The sequence below is a fragment of the Ornithodoros turicata genome, unplaced genomic scaffold (genome assembly GCF_037126465.1).
Source record: "Ornithodoros turicata isolate Travis unplaced genomic scaffold, ASM3712646v1 ctg00000843.1, whole genome shotgun sequence".
NCBI lineage: Eukaryota > Metazoa > Arthropoda > Arachnida > Ixodida > Argasidae > Ornithodoros > Ornithodoros turicata.
The window spans coordinates 1,068,641-1,090,739 of record NW_026999404.1 but is presented as its reverse complement, the minus strand read 5'-3'; the positions used below and the strand labels follow the sequence as shown (position 1 = coordinate 1,090,739).

At 44.4% G+C, this 22,099-nt stretch overlaps 1 protein-coding gene across 4 annotated transcripts in view; it reads left to right on the top strand.

Annotated features, from left to right (window-relative positions):
• Positions 1-22,099, top strand: part of LOC135375217 (protein phosphatase 1 regulatory subunit 37-like) — a 92,562-nt gene that overhangs the window by 63,461 nt on the left and 7,002 nt on the right. For 3 of the 4 annotated variants that reach the window (XM_064607935.1, XM_064607937.1, XM_064607936.1), the window contains exons 3-11: positions 3,289-3,334; positions 3,509-3,609; positions 5,912-6,031; positions 6,354-6,504; positions 8,445-8,590; positions 10,098-10,229; positions 11,547-11,688; positions 13,825-13,985; positions 18,334-19,216. In XM_064607935.1, coding sequence (XP_064464005.1) covers positions 3,289-3,334; positions 3,509-3,609; positions 5,912-6,031; positions 6,354-6,504; positions 8,445-8,590; positions 10,098-10,229; positions 11,547-11,688; positions 13,825-13,985; positions 18,334-19,216 — 1,882 coding nt within the window. Of the gene's footprint in view, positions 1-2,879; positions 2,899-3,288; positions 3,335-3,508; positions 3,610-5,911; positions 6,032-6,353; positions 6,505-8,444; positions 8,591-10,097; positions 10,230-11,546; positions 11,689-13,824; positions 13,986-18,333; positions 19,217-22,099 lie in introns of those variants that run through there. The other variant, XM_064607938.1, reaches the window with a different exon arrangement.

The following is a 22,099-nucleotide window of genomic DNA, read 5'->3' as shown; positions in this document are numbered from 1 at the left end:
GAAAAGACTTCGCCGTCTGTTGGTATGTATTACAGAAGTGACATCCACTGGCAGTTACAAAACCGCGTCTATCTAAATATAACGACATAAGCACACATCTGCTGCCTCAAGTGAGTTCCTTGTAGCTTTCCTGCAACATTACTCTTGGCAGAAGTAGTACAGCATTGACCTTGAAGTCCACTCGCGTTGGCAGGAGTATAGTGATGTCGGAATTCCTGTTCCTTGCGTGCGGTCAGAGGATATCTGTTTTCTTTTGCTTATGAGCGTTTGCTTGACAGAATGGGCGTGTTCGAGACCCTCGAGGCGAAATGAAAGAGAACGGTGATTACCGTGTTTTCCATTGTGTAACGCTGAGCCTTCGCGCGAGATGCACTTGAATGAAGCAGTTGCGAACACAAGGAAAGGGATTGTGTTGCTGAGAGCAACGGGTTATTACTGAACATAGAAACTGTCGTTACTGATGTTGGCATTGTTCGTGAATCACAAGGCAAGAAGATGCCTGTGCGGCGAATGCATTTGGTACGTTTCGTGGTTGAGTTGGTTTTGCTGGAGATTCCGTGGAAATGTAGTGGGGCCGAACGTGCAGCCAAACCGAAACGGAACCAGTGGCATGGCCAAGCGGATTAAGGCAACACCTTCTAGATAGCAGGCCTCTGCACTCTTTCAATTTATGTCACGCGTCTGACCCTGCGGTGGCTGTTGCAACACCGCCCAGGTAGAGAAAGCCTGCTTACGCGTCGACGTGACGTAACAACTAATAGTCAGCCAATCAGGATCGTGTTTACAACGGCGGTAGCCAATCACGAACGAGCGTTCTGCGGTCGTAGCTATGGAGACGAACCACCGTCGTCTGCGAGCAGTGATGGAACGTCCCCGCATGCTAAACGGGAAAATCTTATAATAAAGCTCAAAACGGTCCCATATCTTTCTCATGACCGATTTTCTGGAAAGCGTGTTGCACTTTTTGTCTACAGATTCATGTCTACAGGTTCCAAGTTAGCTGCAATCATTTCCGAGTTCTTGAATTCGCACTACGGCGAACCGCAATAGCAGACGAATTCTGATCATATATGTCCACGTTGCGAAAGAGGGAAAGGAAGGAAGGAAATGATGAGGCAGAAGGAAGGAGGAGGAGGCTGTTGGCGATAGATAGATGTGACGTCACCGAAAGACGACGTCCCGCTCGTAGGTGGTGCCCCAGGCCGTGCTGAATACCAGGAGGTGGTGGGTTCGAATCCTACCACCGGCTGTGCTGTCTGAGATTTTCCCTGGGTTTTCCGAGATTTTCCAGACGAATGTCATGACAGTTCCCCCTGAAGTCAGCCCAGGACGCATACTAACCCCCACTCCTTCCCGTTGTCCTCTCTCTATATCTGTCCACATCTGTACGCCGCTCAAAGCCGCAGTTGCTTCGTGGCGCTAACGCGAAATAAAAAAAGAAAAACTGAACGAAGCGCCTGTGGCCCTACTGAATCTAGTAGTTTCTCTTTCTTTCTTTTTTGAGTGGTGGGCGAAATTTGTGTGTTTGCATCAGAAACACGAACTAGAAAAGTAAAACGGTTGAGCTGCTCTGCGCGAAACAGGGGTGGCGAGTGTTGCATACAACACAACAAAAATAGAACGAAAGGAGCAGAAGAAAATATGGTAGCTAGATACCTAAAAAAAAAAGGCTTCCATATTGATTGTAGTCCCATAGTGGTTTGGTGGTTTTTGGTTGTAACTTTGGATTGCGATGTTAAATCGGTTTGAAATTTACCACGATGAAACGTGCCAATTAGAGTTCCACGCGGACACAGGAATTTTCCACCTGCGCCGAGAAAATGGGTAGCGCGGCGCGCCGGCATGGCACTGAAGGCGATGCGAGACAGCTTCGTTGTAGGGCAGACCTATCCAGCGCCACAACAAAAAGCACGCCGCCATGCCTTGAATGAGGCATGAACGGTTTGACGAAGAGCCGTGTCTCGAATAGCTAATCACCTCCTGCCAGGAACATAAAAGCCGGCACAACAGCTACGCGTACAAGCAGCTTGTTAAGCGCAAAATGGTGACATATCGCTCATGTAACGACCCTCTTCCGTTCCTCTAACTTGCTTCAAAAGCAAACCGGTCAACTACGACGGCGTCGACAGACTGAGACGACATCTATATTGTATATGAGCACGACACTCCCTTCACTACCGCAAGCGCGGCAACTCTTCTGCTGCGGCGCCAAGCTGTCTTCCAGAGACGATGTCGTCTGCAACCGGCATTTTCCAAGGTCGCTCCGAGGAACTAGGCCTAACTCGCCCCCTCGAGCAACCATTAATTTTTCCAGCGAATAGCGACGTCACACATTGTACCGCTTTCCTCGTGAGCTGTTTTCTTTTTTGGACCTCTTCTATGCTCCCCTGCATGATAACCCTTTGATGCCGCTCGAGGACGGTGGGAGGGGGCCGCGCAATTAAGGGAGAGGAGGAGCGTGTCGTTATCCCGAACGAGGTTTTCTGGGTACCGTGAGTAAACTTAAAGGGTTGCATGCAGCATGCACATGATGAGGGGTGTGTGGAATAATTTTATGCCGGGCGTGATCTTTTTATGTATGGTGGCTTTGTAGCCGGGTGCAACGAACTCGTGTCGTCTGCTAAAGTGTGCTGGGGAAGCGCGCGCTCATGTTGCGTACCCTGCCAGGACTGCAGATTTGTGAATAAAAGTTTGATTAATCGTAGAGCACCGCTTCTGGTGATGTAACACCCCAATTATCGTCGTAAAAATAAAGTAGTTACCTGTGTTTTTTATATTCATGTTGTCACAATAATTACTATGAAACGATTTCCTCACTTTCCTTTTCTTTTTTTCCCATGTGATTAGCCGAATGGTGTCACCGATAGTGTAATGAAGATGTAGCGATTGATATGTCTGGTAGGTAGTGATAGCGTTATGGATAAAGGGTTTCCTGCAAGTATTCCGCAACTAGGTCTTTGGCTCCTCATGGTTGAAGTACATTAAAGATGTGCATTAATGACCTGCAGATTTGTTTGATATCGTACCTTACTTTTATAATTTAGCGTCCGTTACTTATATATTACTATTATTTAGAAGTAAGAGTTTATGAATTGCTTGTACAACAAAAAAAAAAAACGCAATATTTCACTTTGATTCTTGTATGACTGTATTTGTTAACAAAACTCTAAGGTGCTACGTATTTCATAGCTTCCCCAGGTTTCAAGTATGATACCTGTTGCCATTGCTTCTACCATATTGTGCATTGATCGCAACTTGCAATACTTATGGTTTGCTCTCTCTTTCCAGTCTATGTCACTATATAATGACAGGACGCAAGACTTAAATCTAAAAGGTGAGCTGTGGGTGAGAAGGTCGCAGACCTTCTAGTTGTACGTTCGCCTAGCCACAATAATATATATTCACCCGATGTTATGTATGTGTGTGCAGTATGTGTACATATATGTAGGGGGGAAAAAATAGGTAGAAATGAAAATTAGATTTAAAAAACAATGTCTTTGTTGAACAGGTGAGACGCTGAACGCCAAGCACTGCGAAGCAATGGAGGACATATTCAAGGCCGTACAATTCAACAACATCAGCCTCGAGTCATGTAACCTTGACGATGAGGCAAGTTAACATTGCTCCATCATTAATTGCTTTGCAGGATTAATCTGGTGCCAACTGAGATAAAAGTTAACAAATGGACACATATGTATCGGCATTCATACTCATAAAAGCACTGAAACCTGCGCGACAAGGGCACGGATGACATAACATCGGAGCACTAAGTGCTGTGTTGTCTCTGTCCCCTTCTCAGAGGGAAAGGCGCTTCACTTTTAAATATTGATTTGTTCATTTTTGACAGCCCTTCCACAACGGGGAAACAAATCCTCCTCAACAAACATGAACAACTGACGCTGATTTAACCTTTTGAGTTCCTTCGTCTGTCCCCAATCAATAGAGTCCCTCATCCACCGGCTTCGACTTTTCTGTCTGTCTGCTCTATATACGATTAGGGAAGCGGGGTCTTCTAGCTGCTCAGAGTGTGGTGCAACCAAAGACGCAGAAAATATCCTTATCAGAGCCGTCGCAATGTCACAGTTTGCCCGGGGCACGATAAGCCTGAAGCGCTCCCCCCCCACGCCCTCCTACTTCAGACAAAATGCTCGTCCTAGGTGAAGACGAAAGAAAGGCGAAAGAAAGAACGTAGCACTCCGAAACGAAAATTTTTATCAGCGTGAATTGCAGTAGTTGGTCGCACAATTCCGGCGTGCTACGATGAGAATACATGTGCCGCTTTTTTATAACGCTGTCCCTTCTTCTTCTTCTTTTTTCTCACTAATTTATCGGAGGAATACTGAACACATTTTTTTGGGGTGCAGGTGACACTGATGCACGCTGTTGCTTTTGCCCACCGTGCTGTGCAGGCTTGCTGTCCGGCGCCCCGTTAGTGAAGGCGCCCGGGGCGGCTCCTCCTCTCGCACCCCCCTCGGAACGTCTCTGATGCTTATGTCATATGTGCGGTACTCTGTCACTCGCAGTCACCTTCAGTTTTTGCTCGTGGCACCGTATAGCCGTCCATTTAACATTGTGGTGGCTTTGGGTGCTTGGCCCTTGCCCTATCATCTCCATATGGTTTTCTTTTTTCTTCCATTGTCATTTCCATGCATAAAACAGTCCCTATCCAGTACTGATAGCATAAGCGAGTGAAATGTTTGCATAATAATATGTGTTTGCAGAATGATTCTGAATGTAAAGGACAAATGAAATCAGTCCAGTTGTTATCTTGTTAAGATTGTGTCTCTGTTGCTTACATTCACTCGCTCAGTGTCACTGCAATCCTTCGTTGCTGCGTTGATAAAATAGCACACAATCATAGTAGATTGATGACGCATAAACAAATGACAAATGAAGCATATGGTTGAAAAAGTGGATCAGGTGGTTCAAAGACAACCTGTTCGGTAATAAGATTCAAACACACCCGTTTTGCACATTCTATCAAAAAGAAACTGAGGAGTCTTCTTGATGAGGAACTCCTCAAAGAACCGGCTTCCATGGCATATAGTGGCTAGGATGATCGCTTTCCACACCGAGACTGGGGTGTGACGTGTGTTCTAATCCCCGCACCAGCTGTGCTGTCTGAGGTTTTCCCTGGGTTTTCCGTCAGACCTTCCAGACAAATGTCAGCACAGTTCCCCCTGAAGTCGACCCAGGACGCATACTAACCCCCCTGTCCCCCACTCCTTCCTGCTGTCCTGTCTCCATCTGGCCACGTCTGTATACCGCTCATAGCCACAGTTGCTCCGCGGTGCTAACACATTAATTAAAAAAATAATCTTCTTAAAGAACATTAGAATTCTGTGCTCTCTGAAAGGTTGACACGTTACACGATTGGTGGTCAATCCATAGCCGTGTACTAGGCTCTGGTTCAATCCAATGTCCAATCCAGTCCAATGGCCATTGGCCTCAATGATCATAGAAGTCTGCCTGTGTGGCAGGTGTATTAAAGGTGTTGTAAAACGATTCTCCCACTTTTGCAAAGCCTTGTGATCCAAAAATGTGACCTCGCATTCAAAAGTTATCACACTTCGAAAATCTGGCACTGCGAGAGAGGCTGTGTCACTCTCTAGCACAGTCTCCACATGTATTTATCGTAGAAAACGATGCACATGCTCGTTCTTTATGGGAGGCATTGCTGTTCCCGTGGTAACTGGCTGCTCCTCCACAGGCAAATTTCCCATTTGGGGTGGCGCTCTGTTTGTCGAGCCTCCTAGAGCGTATTTTTTATAAATGTTATTACAAAAATGGTATGATTCAGAGACAAGTATGATGAGTATACAATGACGGTATTATAGAATCTTCAAATTTCCAAGCAGCTTGCATATGTATGTCGCTAAAGAATGTCTAATGGAACTTTTTTTTATTGCAGGGTGCAGCTACAGTCTTCGACATGATTGAATACTACGAATCGGCAAAACGACTGAACATCTCACACAACAAAAGCATAGACTCCAGAGGCTGGCAAGCATGCTCAAGGATGCTCAAACGAGTAAGATTAATTCTGTGAAAAAGATTTACATGTCACAACGTTCTCATTGACGTGAAAGGTTGCCGAGGAATGAAGTACCAATGTATCGCATGAGCAGGCACTTTTTTTGCATTAGATCATATTTACTTTTCCACTGGCTACAAACATATTACTATGAGACAGGCATTAGCACATTAGCTATTGCCACAACTTCGCTAGTCTCCTCTGGCGCTAGCCTGACTTTTAAATTCGGATCTCTGATTGTACTAGAAGTACTAATTCTTTGGTATTATGTGGGCTTAATGAACTTCAGGATTTATTATATGCATTCCCTTTTCCACAGACATCGTGCTTACAACACCTAGACGCAAGAAGCACAGCACTAAGCGAACAGACGCTGTTGATTCTTGGAAGAGCTCTTCGTTTGGGGTCTCACCTACACTCATTACATCTGGAAAACTGCTCACTCACTGGCAGGTCATTAGTCATATTGGGTAAGTTCTCCAATAGCAAAAAAGAGATATGTACAAATGTGCCGTAAAACCAGTTAATTTTGCGGCCCGATTTTTTAGAAAAATAGGCACTGTGCACATATTTGCGGCCACTAGATTTATCAAATTTCGAATGCTAAAAATTGTGTCATGATCGCTGATGAGCCTGAAACTGCCCGTACAACCGTTTGATAAAGTGTTATTATGCATGGTTGTTCTGCAGAGTATAGTTCAGATACCAGCATAGTTTTGGAAGCATCACTTCTAGCTCCAAATTTCTGCACACCATTAAAACTACTTGTGAAACTCCCGTTTGAACCCAACATTACCTTAACAGTGTTCGTGTAGAATGTGTAAAATAATTAAGATTTCTTGTTATTATCTTTGAGGAGCTCCTTTTCTGGGGCAGTCATGTACAGATGCTGTGCTGGGAGTTAGCGAAAGTAACAGGAATGTTAAACAAAGTCCGAATATTATTTCCAGTGCGAGTGAAGTTAAATATTTACTATGCTCTATTCTACTTTAAGTTGCCTTACTCTCTCTTGATGTACAGTAAAACAACAGCAACGAACATCTCCTTCATTTTCATTTCACTTCACTTTTATTGAATGCCCATTAACAGCACAAAACCCTACTTAAATGGTGCAATAACAATTTCATAAACACACTACACGACTCATAACAGATTTTTTTTTTGCATTTTACTATTTCACATTAGTCTAAAAGACTTGCAAGTAGAAAAAAAATATAAATTTCTGCGACTGCAGCAATATTGTACGTTCTCTGTAGGCGATCATCCGGTCTCTAAGACGAGCACAGTCAGATGCTTTGAAGACAGAAGGGTGTTGAGAGTGCCTTGTAGGAGCATTAAAACCGAGTGATTCAACCAAATTTGAGCAATTCAAAATTTCATGCACAGTTTTCTACAAAAGTATATGAGATCACGTCACTTCTTATGGTTCTAACGTACCGTGCCGTTTTAGTGCTTGGTAGCTGTGTGGCATATTTTGTGTATGCTTACCTTTGTGCACTAGTGGATATCTTTCTTCAGTACTGTACTAAAGTGTCTCTTAACTCCTGGTGTGCCTTTGTCACGACGGAGATCAATTGGTGTTTTATGGAGACACATGGTAACTAAATAAATAAAATTATAAACTAGTAAAGAAACAAGGGAAAGGGTGCAGGCTAGCTGGTATAGATCCATGAAGAAGACCGAGAGACACGGACACAGAAGACGACACACGTAGGTTCTCAGGTCTGAGAACCTACGTGTGTCGTCTTCTGTGTCCGTGTCTCTCGGTCTTCTTCATGGATAAACTAGTAAGTTTTTCAATTTGTTAAGCTTGCAAAAAATAGGGACTCGTGAACATTAAGGGTTTTACAGCATATATCAGAGATGTTACAAATGGTTATGTTTGTGAAAAGATGACCAACCAAGATGATGATGATGGGGAACCTTGTACGGAGGGCATCTGCTTTTACTGGAGTACTCTGTGATAAGGATTGCCTTTAACGGCAAAGATATAAGCACGGCAAGATTATATAGCTTTAATTTTTCCCATTTATGCTTATAGGCTCTTGTGTAGTCAGGTTTTATGTTTCTTGAAAATCGGGGAGTAAAAGTCAGGTTTTACACCAGAAGGTATAAAATAGGGCAAAATAGGGCTTATTAGCTGGAAATCATACATACTGGGTGGAAAAGCAAATTTTGGGGTGGAAGATAAATAAAGCAAAAGTTTCGAATTTTATGCCGAGTGGCTGTGCGGAATGTGCAGTGTTCACCAGTCCCTGTATTTGTGGCTGAATTTGCACTTTAGCAAGCTCATTTTCTGAGTTTTTTCCCAAATTTATGATAATGTGCAAATAAGGTCTAAAAACGGGTTATACAGGGTTTAATAAACGTAAAACTCGAGGCTCTACTCATGTTCTTTGATTCTGTGCAGTTGCGGCACTAAAGCTCAACCCTGCCCTGAAGGAGCTGTACCTGGGCGAGAATGGGATGTGTTCAGCAGATGGCCTGCAGCTAGCCAACTTGCTGCGGGCAAACTCCCACCTTGAGTACCTCGACTTGCGGGGGAACCGCCTGCAGGTACCTGCAGTAGGCATATTGCTTAGGTAGAGACGTACATGCAGCATTCCAAACAAGAGCAACGTACTTACTAGGAGGGCAGCAACACACAGTGCAAGACATTCCCTTTGATGATGCTTTGCTAAAGTGTATTCTGCTAGAACCCAGCCAGTGGTTTACCTAGAATTGCATAGAGCAAGCATAGAGGGTGTTGCAGTTTTTTTTCTTTTTTGTTTGTGTGTGTGTGTGTGTGGGGGGGGGGGGGGGGGGGGGCATTACATTCACTTGTAACAGCTTCGTGTAACATTACCGACTGACATTTTATACTGACTTGTATCTAAAACTGAAACAACAAAGGCACCCAGTAGAGGGTGTTGGAAAGAAAGGAAGGTGTGTAGGGTTGTGTACAGGGGTGTGTGGATAAATCACTTATCCAAGCATTTTACCTCTGATATATTTTTGATATGTATTTACCATAATACAGCAAACTTCCACTAATTCGATCCTGACAGGAACGCGAAATTTGATCGAATTATCCGAAAGGTTGAATTAAATAATAGGCGGAAAAATTAACGAGGTCAGTGTAACTTTTGTTAGCAAAAATTGCCTGTGTCCGTCTGCTGTCATTTGTGCTTGAAATACGCATATGAAAATATGCCACGTAGAGCAGTGTTGATGTGATCGAACAGCGTGGATGGCGTTTTTATAAGATGGGAGTTTCAGGGGTGCTGAGGCCGGCTTCAACGTTGGCCGCACTTGGTCACTCACACTGCACTCTCTCCGCGAAATCGTCTTCAGTTTCGCTTCCGCCATCTTCCGCGTGGCAGGACACGTTACTCGCAATATCAGTGTCCGTAAGAGGCACAGTCACTTCAACGTTGTCCACTTCCACAAAGTCATCGAACCTAACACGCTAAAAGGGCACGCTGTACATCGGACTCTTCTTGCACCAACAGATTCTGAACGAAAGCCCAGTGCAACGTGAAACAAAAAACAGATAGAAAATAACAAGAAAGGGGACGTGTCCTCCTCACCTGTGACGCCGTAGGCTAGCTATTGGCTGTGCTGATGCAATGCCAGCATGTAGTTGGCAGTCTAAAACACTGATCCACAACGCCAGAACAGCCAGAACCGCCACCAAATGGATATTATCAGAACTGTTCAGTCAACATCTGCTACTGGAGCTTGTTGCTATGTGCGGTGCAAAACAGTTGACGCAGGTGCCTGGTTTTTGGACGCATCGGTCGAATTATATGATGTCGACCGCTTTCATGTTCAAAATAACAAACTTTTTTGGAAACAGAAACATATGGGCATTCATTTGACAGGGCTTTAGAATTCTATCAAATTAAGCGAAAAAAACAACGATGAATTATGTGAAGTCCTAACGGAAGTCTACTGTATACACACTAAAAACACAGCTACGTGCCTCTTAGCCTTCACCTGGCCAATGTTCTAGCACATGCAGCACCTAAAGGTCAATTAACACAACTGTAGGAGTCTTAACATAATGTTGTCTTATCTTTAGGATGTTGGTGTCTCGCACCTGGCCGATGGACTAGCACGACAGCCCGAAGGCTCAGGCGACGGACTCCAGACACTGGTGCTCTGGAACAACCACATCACACCGGCAGGGATGAGGCATGTTGCCCGGGCCCTGGTACGCTATGATTTTACTTAGGGCCCTGTGTTTTAGGGTAAAACCCGTTTCTACCCCCGGATTTGCATCATCATCACTTAGGGAAAAACCCGAAAAATCGTGAAAACAAACTTTGCAAAGTGCTAATTCAGCCACCAATACAGGCACACTAAGCATTGCACATTCAGCACATCTGTTCCTCATCTTATGTCAATCTAAAATTCGAGAATCTCTCTTTTTTTATGTTTCACCCAAAAATCTACTTTTCCACCCAATATCACCCGTTTTTACCTTGTTTTGCAGCTCCTGAAATCAAAACCCAATTTTTAAGTCCTAGTTTTGAAAAAAAAAAGAACATAAAACCCGAAAACACAGGGCCCTAATTATACACAAACTGCTTTCACAATGTGCTGATCACCTGAACATGGAAAAATTGGTTGCTAGGCCCACCGAGCTGCTTTGTAATAGTATCAGTGCAGGAACTAATTTTGACTCTAATTTTGTACGGCAAGCTTTATGTCCAACTCAAACTTTTGCCCTGCCACATGTTTTGCCCCCAAATGTCTCTAATATTGCAAGCTACGCCAAAGAACCAGTCTACAAAGACATCTGTTTGTGTCCCTCATCTCATTTGTCACCTATGCTCGAGCTGCTCTAATCATGGAGTTTTATCTACAAGCGTGCCTGTGCTTACCCTGTTTTATCTACCCAGTGACATATCTTCTAAATATAGAGGCCTCCTGCAGAATTTTACAGCCCTGGTCTTGATAGTCTCGATAATTTTACCCTGACATAACATTGTGTGTACACACGGGTGTTGCGGCAAATTTACTTTCCTGGGCTCACCTCTGCTAATAGCACCAACGCTCTACCCTAAGAGCTCTACTATTGTGGAAAACGCAGGACTGAGGCTCATCATTTCCTGCCTTAACCAAATTATTGCAAGCAGTGGTGTAGAGCATAACGTGTGGCGACGAAACACCCCAATCACATAATCACCAAAATAAAGTTGTATTAAAAGCAATTAAAAACTCCCACTGCTGAGTAGGACGAGGACAGAGGATAAAAAGGACAAGGACCGGCACTGACGCTTGCTCTGCTACATGTGCGATAAAGTTGTAGTTGTTATTAGATATCTATGACAAAGTTAATGGGGTAGGAAATCCAATAGGGAAAGTAGTCAAAGTGGTTTGGAACTTGCAGCCTGCAGGGTTTCTTTGTATACAGAGGCAAAGATAACTTCACACTTCATTAAGGTTGTGGATCCCATCAGGAGGGACACCCCTACTCAGTAAGCAGTGGATGACCTATGGATGTTCAATTGTTCCCATTTTCCAGATTGGCACAAGATCACTCATCACTCTCAACCTTGGCCATAATCACGTTGGAAATGAGGGAGTACACACACTCAAGGATGCACTTCTCAGAAACAAGACACTACACAATCTGGGTCTCCAATGCACAAAGATAACTTGTGAGGGTGAGTCATTCCCGTTGTGATACAGCATGCCTTATCTGTCTGAGAGCACTTGAGTCATTGCCTATCAGATATTTTAAGTGACAAACACCGAGTAGTCTGTCATTAATTCAAACCCCGAGGGACCACAAATTTGTGTTCGAATTATTGAAAGTTTGAATTAACAATATTTTGCCTATATTTTTGTTGCATGACAAAAGTATGCTTCCTCGTGTTTGTATCTGCTCATATAAAGTATCATCGAATGTCCTCACTTGAAGCTGAGGATGACATTTCAGTATTTCCGATACTCGTGGTCGAAGACACACATATTGAAAGATTAACTCTTTCAACAAACCTGAAGCAGGGCGTTTGGTTCGGATACGGTCGCGCGCAATGAAGTTCCGCCTTCCCGAACACCGCACTGTGCGTGCGCTCGGGAGAGGGTAAGTTCCAAAACCCATACAGGTTTGAAGCGAGATGAGTTCAGCCCATATTATTGGACGTGGAGATACATTGGTTCTAATGGTGTTTGACAGTGCCAGCAGTTTTGTCGGAAAAATTTGAAAGTTCGAATTATCGTCTGGTGACTCTATTTCCTCTGCGAAGACATCATGTGCAGCATTGAAGTAACTCACATTCAGCAGCAGCGGACGATGTCTATGAACGGGCAACCCAACAGTTAAAGTTTTGTTTGCGCTTGCGCATTCGACGCATGGTTCACAGAGCCCCAAGAAATGGCGCAACCAATCGAAAACAGCAGCTACTTCACACTTCGTGGGCTTCGTTTTTCTGCTTCCTGCGGGCAGAGACACTTTACGAGGGAACATCACTAAACAGCTCCGGGAATATTCTCCAGTTATTATGCTCTATGAAAGAACGTGGCTCACGACATCCAATTATGAAATCCATTTACTTCTAGCGAGCGCCTTTACCTCGAAACAATGCCACTCAAAGAGCATAATCCGCGTGAGTCTCACCTTCCTACTCGGAGAGCACCTACGTCACACGTCTCGCACGTGTAGCAAAGCTGCATTCCAGTGACTGGAGATGGGGGAGATTTCGGACCCCTAGCCAATGACGGGCCTCGTTGACACAAACAGCAGCGTGCGGGGAAAACCGGTTGTGAGAACACCGCTGTGACCTCGCGGAGCAATACAGCGCTGAACACATAGTGCGCACATGAAATGGAATATTGTGGGCTTTTGGTACCTTCTGATCTGGCTACCTTGGGTTTGACAAGTGTAAATATGTTTAGAATTGACCTCACCACCCGATATTAAAACAAAATCAGTTTATTTATAGGCGCCCCGCATTTTGAATGGTTGATGGTGCGCGATGTCAAAATGACGTGTGGCTATTGTCGCCAGGGCATCGCAGGGCGGGGCATGAGCGCGAAAGAGTGCAGTGAATATTCGGTTGGTTTGGAGCCATTATTTACTTTTTTGCAGCAAAAATTTTTGCTAAGCGTCACTATAGGAAACGAATCACACTGAATTACAAAAAGTGGACATTGCATACCTGTTTATTGCCCCTTTAAGCAAAGGTGGCATTCGAATTAAGGAGTATATCATTACACTGAAAACGTAGCGGGCCAAACAAACATTAGAAATGTGTTTGAATTAACCAAACGTACGAAATATTTTGGGGTTGGAGTTAATGTGAGTCTACTGCATACAGTACTGCAAGAATTTGAAATGATTTGCTTTTACAAAATACAGACGATTTGCATGTCTGTTGTGTTATCACAAGCAGTGTGTACTATCTGTGCATTCGGTCATACAATTATATATGCCATAAAAGCACTGGTAATTGCACAGCTCTTGTACCTTTTGCATTTTGGGAGGTTGTGAACCTCTAAGATACCACTATGAACCAAAATATTTTTTATTTTTTATTTGATATTACAAGTACTTGCTGAGATACTCAATACAACAAATATAAATCCCGTCAGTCAACATTATGCGCTTTTACGAATTTTCGAAAAAAGCCGCAATTGCATCGATCTTGCAACATTCTGAAGACGCGAGATTTAATCCGTAGCGGCACTTTAAATGTGTGTTACGGCCCCAGTAAGGTATCGTCGTGAAAATATGTCATGTACGTGCACGTAAAATAACACTGTAACTAATGAAGCCTTGTTTGCCGGCATTGATGTAGGTGCAGTGGCACTGGCCGAAGTCATAGCCGACAGTCAAAACCTGACACGGCTGGACCTGAGGGAGAATGCAATTCGAATGGGAGGCGTCATGGCTCTGGCGCAGTCGCTGCGGCTGAGCAAGCACATCACGCGTCTTGACCTGGACCCAGTGAAAGCCAGTGTATGCTCCTTTGGCTTATATCAGTAATGATGACACATGGGTACTAGAAATGCTGGAAAGACGTGGGTAGTGCACGTCAAGAACTGAATAAGAAAATCGGAATCTGGTTACAAAGAGTTGATGAAATGCGGATGAAATGCAAAAGAAACGGGATTCTTCATTCATCTCGTTCGTGATTTATGAGAAAAAGAAACCGCAGTTTATGCGTTCCTTCTCCCTCTCCTTCTCAAGAGGGCCGACAATGCGGAGCGGGCTCTCATTGGTCTCTTCAAACGATTTTGTCCAATCATAGCGGGAGATGGTTTGAGGAGACCAGTCCGAGGCCTCTCTGCGTTGTTGCGCTTCTTGAGAAGAAGAACGATAGGGAAAGCGTATATTGCGGTTTCTTTCGCTCATAAATCACGAACGACGTAACCAATGAATCCCATTCCTTTCGTGTTAATTGTTGTCAAGGCAACGTCATCTTTCGTTCCACAGTGTGCTTTAGCACCCCCTTTAACCTTTTTCCAGACAAGTTGCAGAGCACTAATAGTAGTAGTTCTGCAGACACTCTGGGATTCAAGAAGCCTATAGGCTTTTTGAATTAGTACATTAGTGTACCATATAACTCACTTTTCCCTAACACCCATCCCCACACAAGCAGAGGACAAACGTGTGGGCACTTCATTGGTATACATGCTGGGGACCAATGTGATGGCAGGCACACCCAAGAAATGCACGACAGGAAAATAAGCTAATGCCTTTGTTTTCGCTGTTGAACAGCTTGTTTTAATGCACGCAGGTGAATAGTTTATGCAGTGTGTCATTGGGAGTTACTTGACAAGATTTGGGCAGGTTGGTACATGCTTATGTTGTGGGCGGGAGAAGACGATTAACAAGCACAAGGACATTCGCTGCTTTCAACCTCTTTACTTCACATACGAAAGACGAAATGAGGTAAAAGCAGGTTACCGTATTTATTCCATTCTCGGCCGCTACTTTTTTCAAAATTTCTGGGTACGAAACTATGGGTCCGGCTTAGATTCGAGGACGCGGTCAGCGCGACTCCGTCCGGTTCCATCTGGTTCCGCCATCTCCGTGCGCTGCCAGTCATTATTGTGCTTCCAACGTGTTCACGACGGTGGCACCAGTCATGTGATGCCACAACATTGTGGCATTCAAACGCAAAGTCATTCTCGCTGCCGAGCAAACATTAAACTTCCGGCCACAGCGAGAATTCGGCGCCAATGAAAAGAACATGTGCCGCTGGCGAAAGCAACGCGCTGCTAAGCCAACTTGCGAACTTGGTAGCGGCAGCTTGGCACGAAATTCGCGCAGAGCCGATCATATGATCAGTTTTGAAGTGTTCAATTTCCAATGCGCTGGACGGATCCCAAGACAGTGAGTGCACTGTGGGTGGAGGACATCAACAAGGAGTCTAGTGATGATAACAGTGACAACGACAGTGAGTGACATGCCGAGTACCGATAATAAATGCGTGTTTGTTTACATTTGTTCATAACTTTGTGCGAATCGGCTTGCATTTGAGGAAGTTTTTTTTTTTTTTTGCCACCATCAGATTTCCGGGTGTCGGCCTAGAACTGGGACCAGCCTAGATTCGAGTAAATACAGTAATTGTCTTGTCTCGCCGCCCACAACACAAGCATTGAGACTTACTGATTGAAAAGCACTGATCCTAGGAACTGAACATTATGCAATGAGTAAAATTGACTCATGTGAATTGATGGTAAAATATTATGCTGATTGTGTGATGTGTGTGATGTGATGTGTGCAGCTCATGCTGCCCTTGCTCATGGGGTAATATTTCATGCTCTCATTGTGTTCACACTCGAGTGCTGCAATTGAACCTTCCAAAATTTGTACGAAGCAACATACATATACCTATAAAATTAATAGTCGCAAACGGTTAGTGGAAGATAAACAGGTTACAGTTGTCCCATTTCCTGCGATATTTAGATTGTCGAGATATCGCTACAATCCCATTCTTAAGGCCACTTCCCACATACTATAGCGATTTGCTACACAGAGCTATGTTTTCCTCCTCTCAGTGCTGCAAGCTTGTCGAAGTAGAGCCCTTCCCTAGTAAAAAAAACAGCCTGGATCCACTGTGGAACCAGCCTGGAAAGGCCATCCCAGGCTGGGGCTAGGCGGGCCAAGGCTGTTTCCATGCTGGGTCTAGTGCTGTTTGATTTCCATTCTGAAACCATCCAACTTCCACTCTGAAACCAGGATGGTTCCCTGCTGGAGCCGAGCTGGAAATGAGATATTCCAGCGACTACGCTGGAATGTGCGAGATTGTTCACTGTGAACACTGTGAAGATAATGTTGGCTTATATACGGGGGAAAAAAGCCGAAATTAATTTCACAAATGTGTGCAAATAATTTATGCCCAAATATAATAAAATAATAAAATAAATATAATCAAATAAATAAAATAAATACCCAAAGGTGTGCAATGTTATGCACAGAACTCCACGTACATGAGTAGATTGCAAAAAAAAAAAAAAAATATTGTTGATTAGCTTCACGCTGCGAAACGTGAGCTTTCCCGGTTTGTCAAACCGGAACTTTAGCCATAATGCTCTCATCGTAAAATGCGACCAACCGCCATCGGCATTAACTCAGAATCTGCTTTGAACTGGAAACGTCGGTTGTTGTGTTGGCGTCCTCCTGCGACCATATAAAAGTGTGAACGTCTTTGCATTTGTGTAGTCGTGTGCTCTGTTATGCATTTTGTTCCTGAATCCGTGCACGAGCTCTATTACGACAAAGGGTAAGCGGCGTGTGTAGCACGGTTGATCCCAAAGTCCTAAATCTGAACCAAGAGGTGCAGTAGTGACCCGATACTTAACTATAGTTATCTGAACTGCCTTCATGATGTGTCATTGTCCCGCTTGCACGGGACGGACTTTGTCGGACAGTTAAATGAAAACAAGCGATTGAGAAGTGACCTTTGTGATTTCGCACATGCCAAACTTTGCATCAAACTGTCACATTATCGTCTCATAGTGTTGCCACTGTTGCTGCATATACACTATTTGTAATATGTCTATTATCATACCTGTTATGGGGTGTTAGTTATTGTTCTTAATATAAATATTTGAATTCATTGCTGATTGTCACTTTATTCATTTGTTATAGTGTGTTTCCAGTTTCTGTTTTGTGCAGCAATTTATCTTGTATAAGTTGCTTCTAATTGAGCGGAACCTCCTGCCTTGGAACATAAGTTCCAGCAGAAGGTACAGGCTGAAGTGGAAGCACTCCTACATCGGGACCCGATAATCCGGCTGGAGACACGCTGCATATCCAGCGTTGTTCTAGCCTGCGTCCACTGTAGAACCAGTTTTAGACCAGTCTTTCTCCGGCTGGATTCAGCCTGTTTCTAGCCTGGTACAAGCCCGTTTACAGGCTAGATCCAGTCAAATTCCAGGCCGGAACCAGCCTGTTTCCAGGCTAGATCGAGTCATATTCCAGGCTGGAACCAGTCCAATAATCCAGCTGGAATTGCCACTGCATTTCCAGCTGGAATTTTTACTAGGGTTGTCAACTTTTCTCGTGCTATTTTGAGTGCCAAGTCTGCGTTAACCAATCGGGAGCTTCTTTCAGCGGTGACGTCGCGGAAGCTGGGGTTTCTTTGCTTCCAGCCACTCGAAGCAACAAGGCGGGAAGGCGACGTCGATGACGTGAAAATGGTCACAAGTTTCATCTGCCAATGCATGGCAATCACAGCATCAAAAGTGTCACCCGCCATGCTGCTGCGAATTCCCGATGTGGACAATAAATAGAGCCTGAAGTTTTAGGGTTTTACCCGATTCTTCCCCGAATTTGCACCCCGAATTGAAGCTTCACCCTTTAGGGTGAAACCCGATTTTTACCCGGCAAATTTCCTCACTGAGATGTCTCTAGGAATGCATTAACTTACTTGTTTGGCAGCAAATGCAGTTACATCACAGTTTGTACCAAACCATTACAGTTAGTTTGAGCAACTGAGCCAGATTTCTCCACGAATTTAGCATACCAGGAGTTTTTTTCACCCGAATTCGTGTGAATTTAGTGCGCATGTTTATTTACCCAATTTTTACCCCCCGAATTTAGAAAAAGATATTTCCCGAAAACTTCAGGCTCTAACAATAAACAATCACGGTAGTACCGGTGCATCGCGTCGTGACGAGATTTCCCGTGACCCGAGCAGGATAGTGCCACGTGCTCGGTTGTATGTGGGGGGACTGGCCCCTAGGTTGTACACAGAGATATATGCAATGTTTGGGCGGTTTAGTCCAGCATTTTTAGCACTTAAGCTTCATCGTGCCAATATATCGTAACACGCCATTGCTGCCATGCTTTTCAGTTGGACAGCGAAGAAGATGCGGCAAGCTATGCCAAACTTTTCCACGAAATCTTAGACCACTGTCGCAAGAACCGGAGGCCGAGCCAAGCCGAGACCCCAACGTCGACCTTCTTCAACGGACAGCCACCCGAAGCACCAAAGACGACGGTGGCGGAAACGGTTACCACTTCCAGCAGCGCACCAACCACACAACGCCCACCGTTGAACAGCAGCCTCTCCATCAACACGGTCATCAACGGGAACCCCATTCCTCCGCCGAGTCCCAACAGCAGGTTCCGGGTCTCCAGGGTCTGCCTCGAAACAGACGCAGAACACAGCAGCGAATCGTCTGGCCGCCACAACGAGGAGAAACTCGAACGCTCTCACAGTGCTCCGGCGTCTGTGCCATCCAGGTTCACCGTCACACCCGTCAACGGATTCAGCGCAGTCGACGAAGAAAAGAAGGAAGGGAAAGACGATCAAGACTTCATGGGACACGAGGTGTCGGAACCAGTGCCAATACCGCACCAGCGATACGAAGGTTCCGCGGAAGATGCGGACAACTTTGACAAGGAAGAAGAAGAAGAAGAAGAAGAAATGGCGTCGGATTCTCCATCCTTTGGACGAACGAGTCCTCCCTGGTTCATGTATCCAGCAACGGCCCACCAGAAGAAAAACGGGGAGGAGAGAAAGAGGAAGATATCTTTCTTCCTCCCAGAAGGGGAGGAGGTGAGGTCTTCAGTAACAGGGATGCGGAACGATCGCAGGATGAGCACACCGGCGATGCCAGTGACTCGCTATGCGAGCAAGAAGAAGTTGACTCTGAAGTTGTGCAAGAGGCTGGAAAGCTTAGATCTGCGGAGTTCGGTGCCACTGTCGCCAACGAGGCTGCTGGAAAGCTGGGGTGAGTAATAACAGTACACAGAAATAATATACCGGGTGTTTTACGTAATGTGAAAAAAAATCTTACAAAAAATCTAGTTGTCTGAACACTACCGGGTCAACGCTGTGTATCTTGGGGGAGATTTTCCGGTGACTTCTGAGCACTTTTACGAAATTTAATTTCTGAGAAACTCAATTTTCCCAATTGATCTCCGAAAATCGCCAAGTCAACCTCACATTTACGACAATCTCCCATTTCCGCGTTACTATCTATGCATCTACCGTTTACCACATTCTGTTGCAAAATCCGTTGGCTACTACAGTGGTAATAGCTCCAAAAGAAAGCAAGAACGGTAGTTTAGAGGCGCGCTAATTGCCAGCTGTGCTCGATCTCCGGAAGAAGCCGAGGAGGCCATGTATAAGGCCCCTGGTTTTCTGCTGCGGCAAATTCAAAATTCTGCGGCATCGACTTGTAAATTCCGCAATTTTCCGCTGCAAGCAGTCAACGGCTGCCTCAAAAATGGAAAACGCTTTATTTTCTTGGATAGCGTGAGGACAAAAATATTTAGTAAAATTACAGATTGAAAGCACTGTTGTGGCTCAACATTACATACATGATATATTGTGTTCCCCTCTGACAACGGCAAAGGTCTGTCACCTGCAATCATTTTATACCTGCTGAAAGATCTTTCAGCATCTACAGAGTTTATAGAAACTTTATAGGAAGATTATAGGAACGATCTTACAATACATCCCCTGTGGAAGTTACAGGACGCCCTTTTTGCTTCTGGGCTGCAGGGATTATTTAAGAGTCTTTAAAGGCAAACTCCCAAACATCAAATCAAAATCCCCCACTGCCACCGGAACTGCACACGGGAGGAACGCCGCCCCTTCCTGAGGTGGAGTATGCACAATAAACTTGGGCTAACATTATCTTAAGCTAAACTACAATCTGTCTGTGCTGGTCCTGCAGCATGGGCGGTATCGTAAAGCAGGCTTCACCTCATGCAGGGAAGCTTCAGGTGAAGCCCACTTTTGGGAGGTGTCGTTCGTATAGTTGGATATTCGGAAATCCGAATATTGGGTATTCGATTCGCGAATGAAATACTTCGAATGATTGATATTTGACCCGAGTTCGAGTACTCGAATATCCGCACACACCGAAAAATAAGGGATTCCGTGAAATTCCATGCCAAACGAAGGATTCCGCGATGAATTCCGTATTCCGCGGTATTTCGTGGAATTGCGGAAAACCTAGGTCCTTAGCATGTACCTGCCCTTTCACTTTCCCTTTTCCAAGCTTCTGCTGACAACGGCACCATGGTGGCAGCGCAAAGTTATCTCAAAGAAGAGCAAGGAGGAAACAGGAAAGGGTAGATGATGCATTAGAACTGAGCCTGGCCAACGATTTGCGGGCCTCGAAGCGACATATTTCGCGGTTTTTATTATATTTTTTCAAGCTATTTCCACAGCAGCAGGGAATGTATTTTACAAGGCAGTGGGAAAAATCCAACATGCGCTTCCTGTTTCCGTAAAAAAAACGTGAGGTTGGCTTGGCAAATTTCAGAGATCAATTGGGAAAATTCGATTTCTCACGAATTAAATTTGATAAAGGTGCTCAGAAGTCATGGCAAAATCTCCCCCCGAGATAAGTAATGTTGACCCATTACAGGGTCGATAACGATTCGATTACAGGGTCGATTACAGGGTAAAAAAAAATCTATTAAAAATCTAGTTGCCTTAACATTACAGTTAAGGCAAGTAGAATTTTAATAGATTTTTTTTTATGCTAGGCGAAACATCCCGTATTTAATTTGAAACTGTGTGGCATGACAAGAAAGCAAACTGTGCCTTTTGTAGTGGCCTTGGCACAGGTGTCATACAATGATACATTGTTATGCAGGACATTATTGATCCAACTTTTCTTATCTATAAGATAGCTTCGACTATCCAGCCTGGCTTATCTGGTTGAAGTCGTACAATGTCACAGAACCCACAACTACAGTGAAATCGCAGTGATATTATCTTAGATGATATGACTTGTCACACAAGCCAATTCTTCCCATAGAAAGAACTTTTCCATCAACATACAGTCCACAAACAACATGACATTCCAGCATGAGAGCAGGAACTGCAAATGCTGCAGGTGTTGTTCAACCACTTTGTGCAACAATTACTATATGCATTAGTTGTTTCAGAGGTCAATGGGCGTGTCAATTTCAGGCGAAAATCTAAGATGTGGACAACACTGAGATCGATTTGAAAGATGCACTTCTTAGATGTGGTGTGGGAAGATGTATCGCCACAAGCTGGACAAAACTGTTTTTCGAATTTAGGTGCTTATTAGGAAGGCGAATATATTATCTCTACACCAAAGGCTAATTGAGGTATCTTTTTAGACTGCTAGGAAATGTTCGGTAAACAGTGTGGGCACATTACATACAGGATGCTCTTTGCTAATAAATAGCCACTAGCAGTACGAGCCATTTATGAGATGACAGCATCTACCAAATGGAGCACAGGCTGCTTAAAGGGGCACTAAAATGCAAAAACAACTTGCTCTCAAATGAAAGTCCGTGCTTCAATTAGTCCAGTTCAAACAAAATTAGTTCACACAATGCTACCATTTAGAAGAGAAACACAACGAAAACAGAGTCGTCTTTGGTGGAAACGAATGGGATCTCCAGGGGGCAAAGTTTGGCGGCATCCAATGAGACAGCAGGAGGAGCGCGCGCATGCCGATCGTGGGCGTGTGGATTTGGAACGGGTCCGATATGGTGTTCCGATCGGGTGTTCCGTAGTATATGCGCGGCATGGACGCGCACTGCTGCGTTTTCCAATACCGGTTCACTGAATTGTAGCCCACAACAGTTATTGCGAATGTTCCACTGACAGCATTTATCTT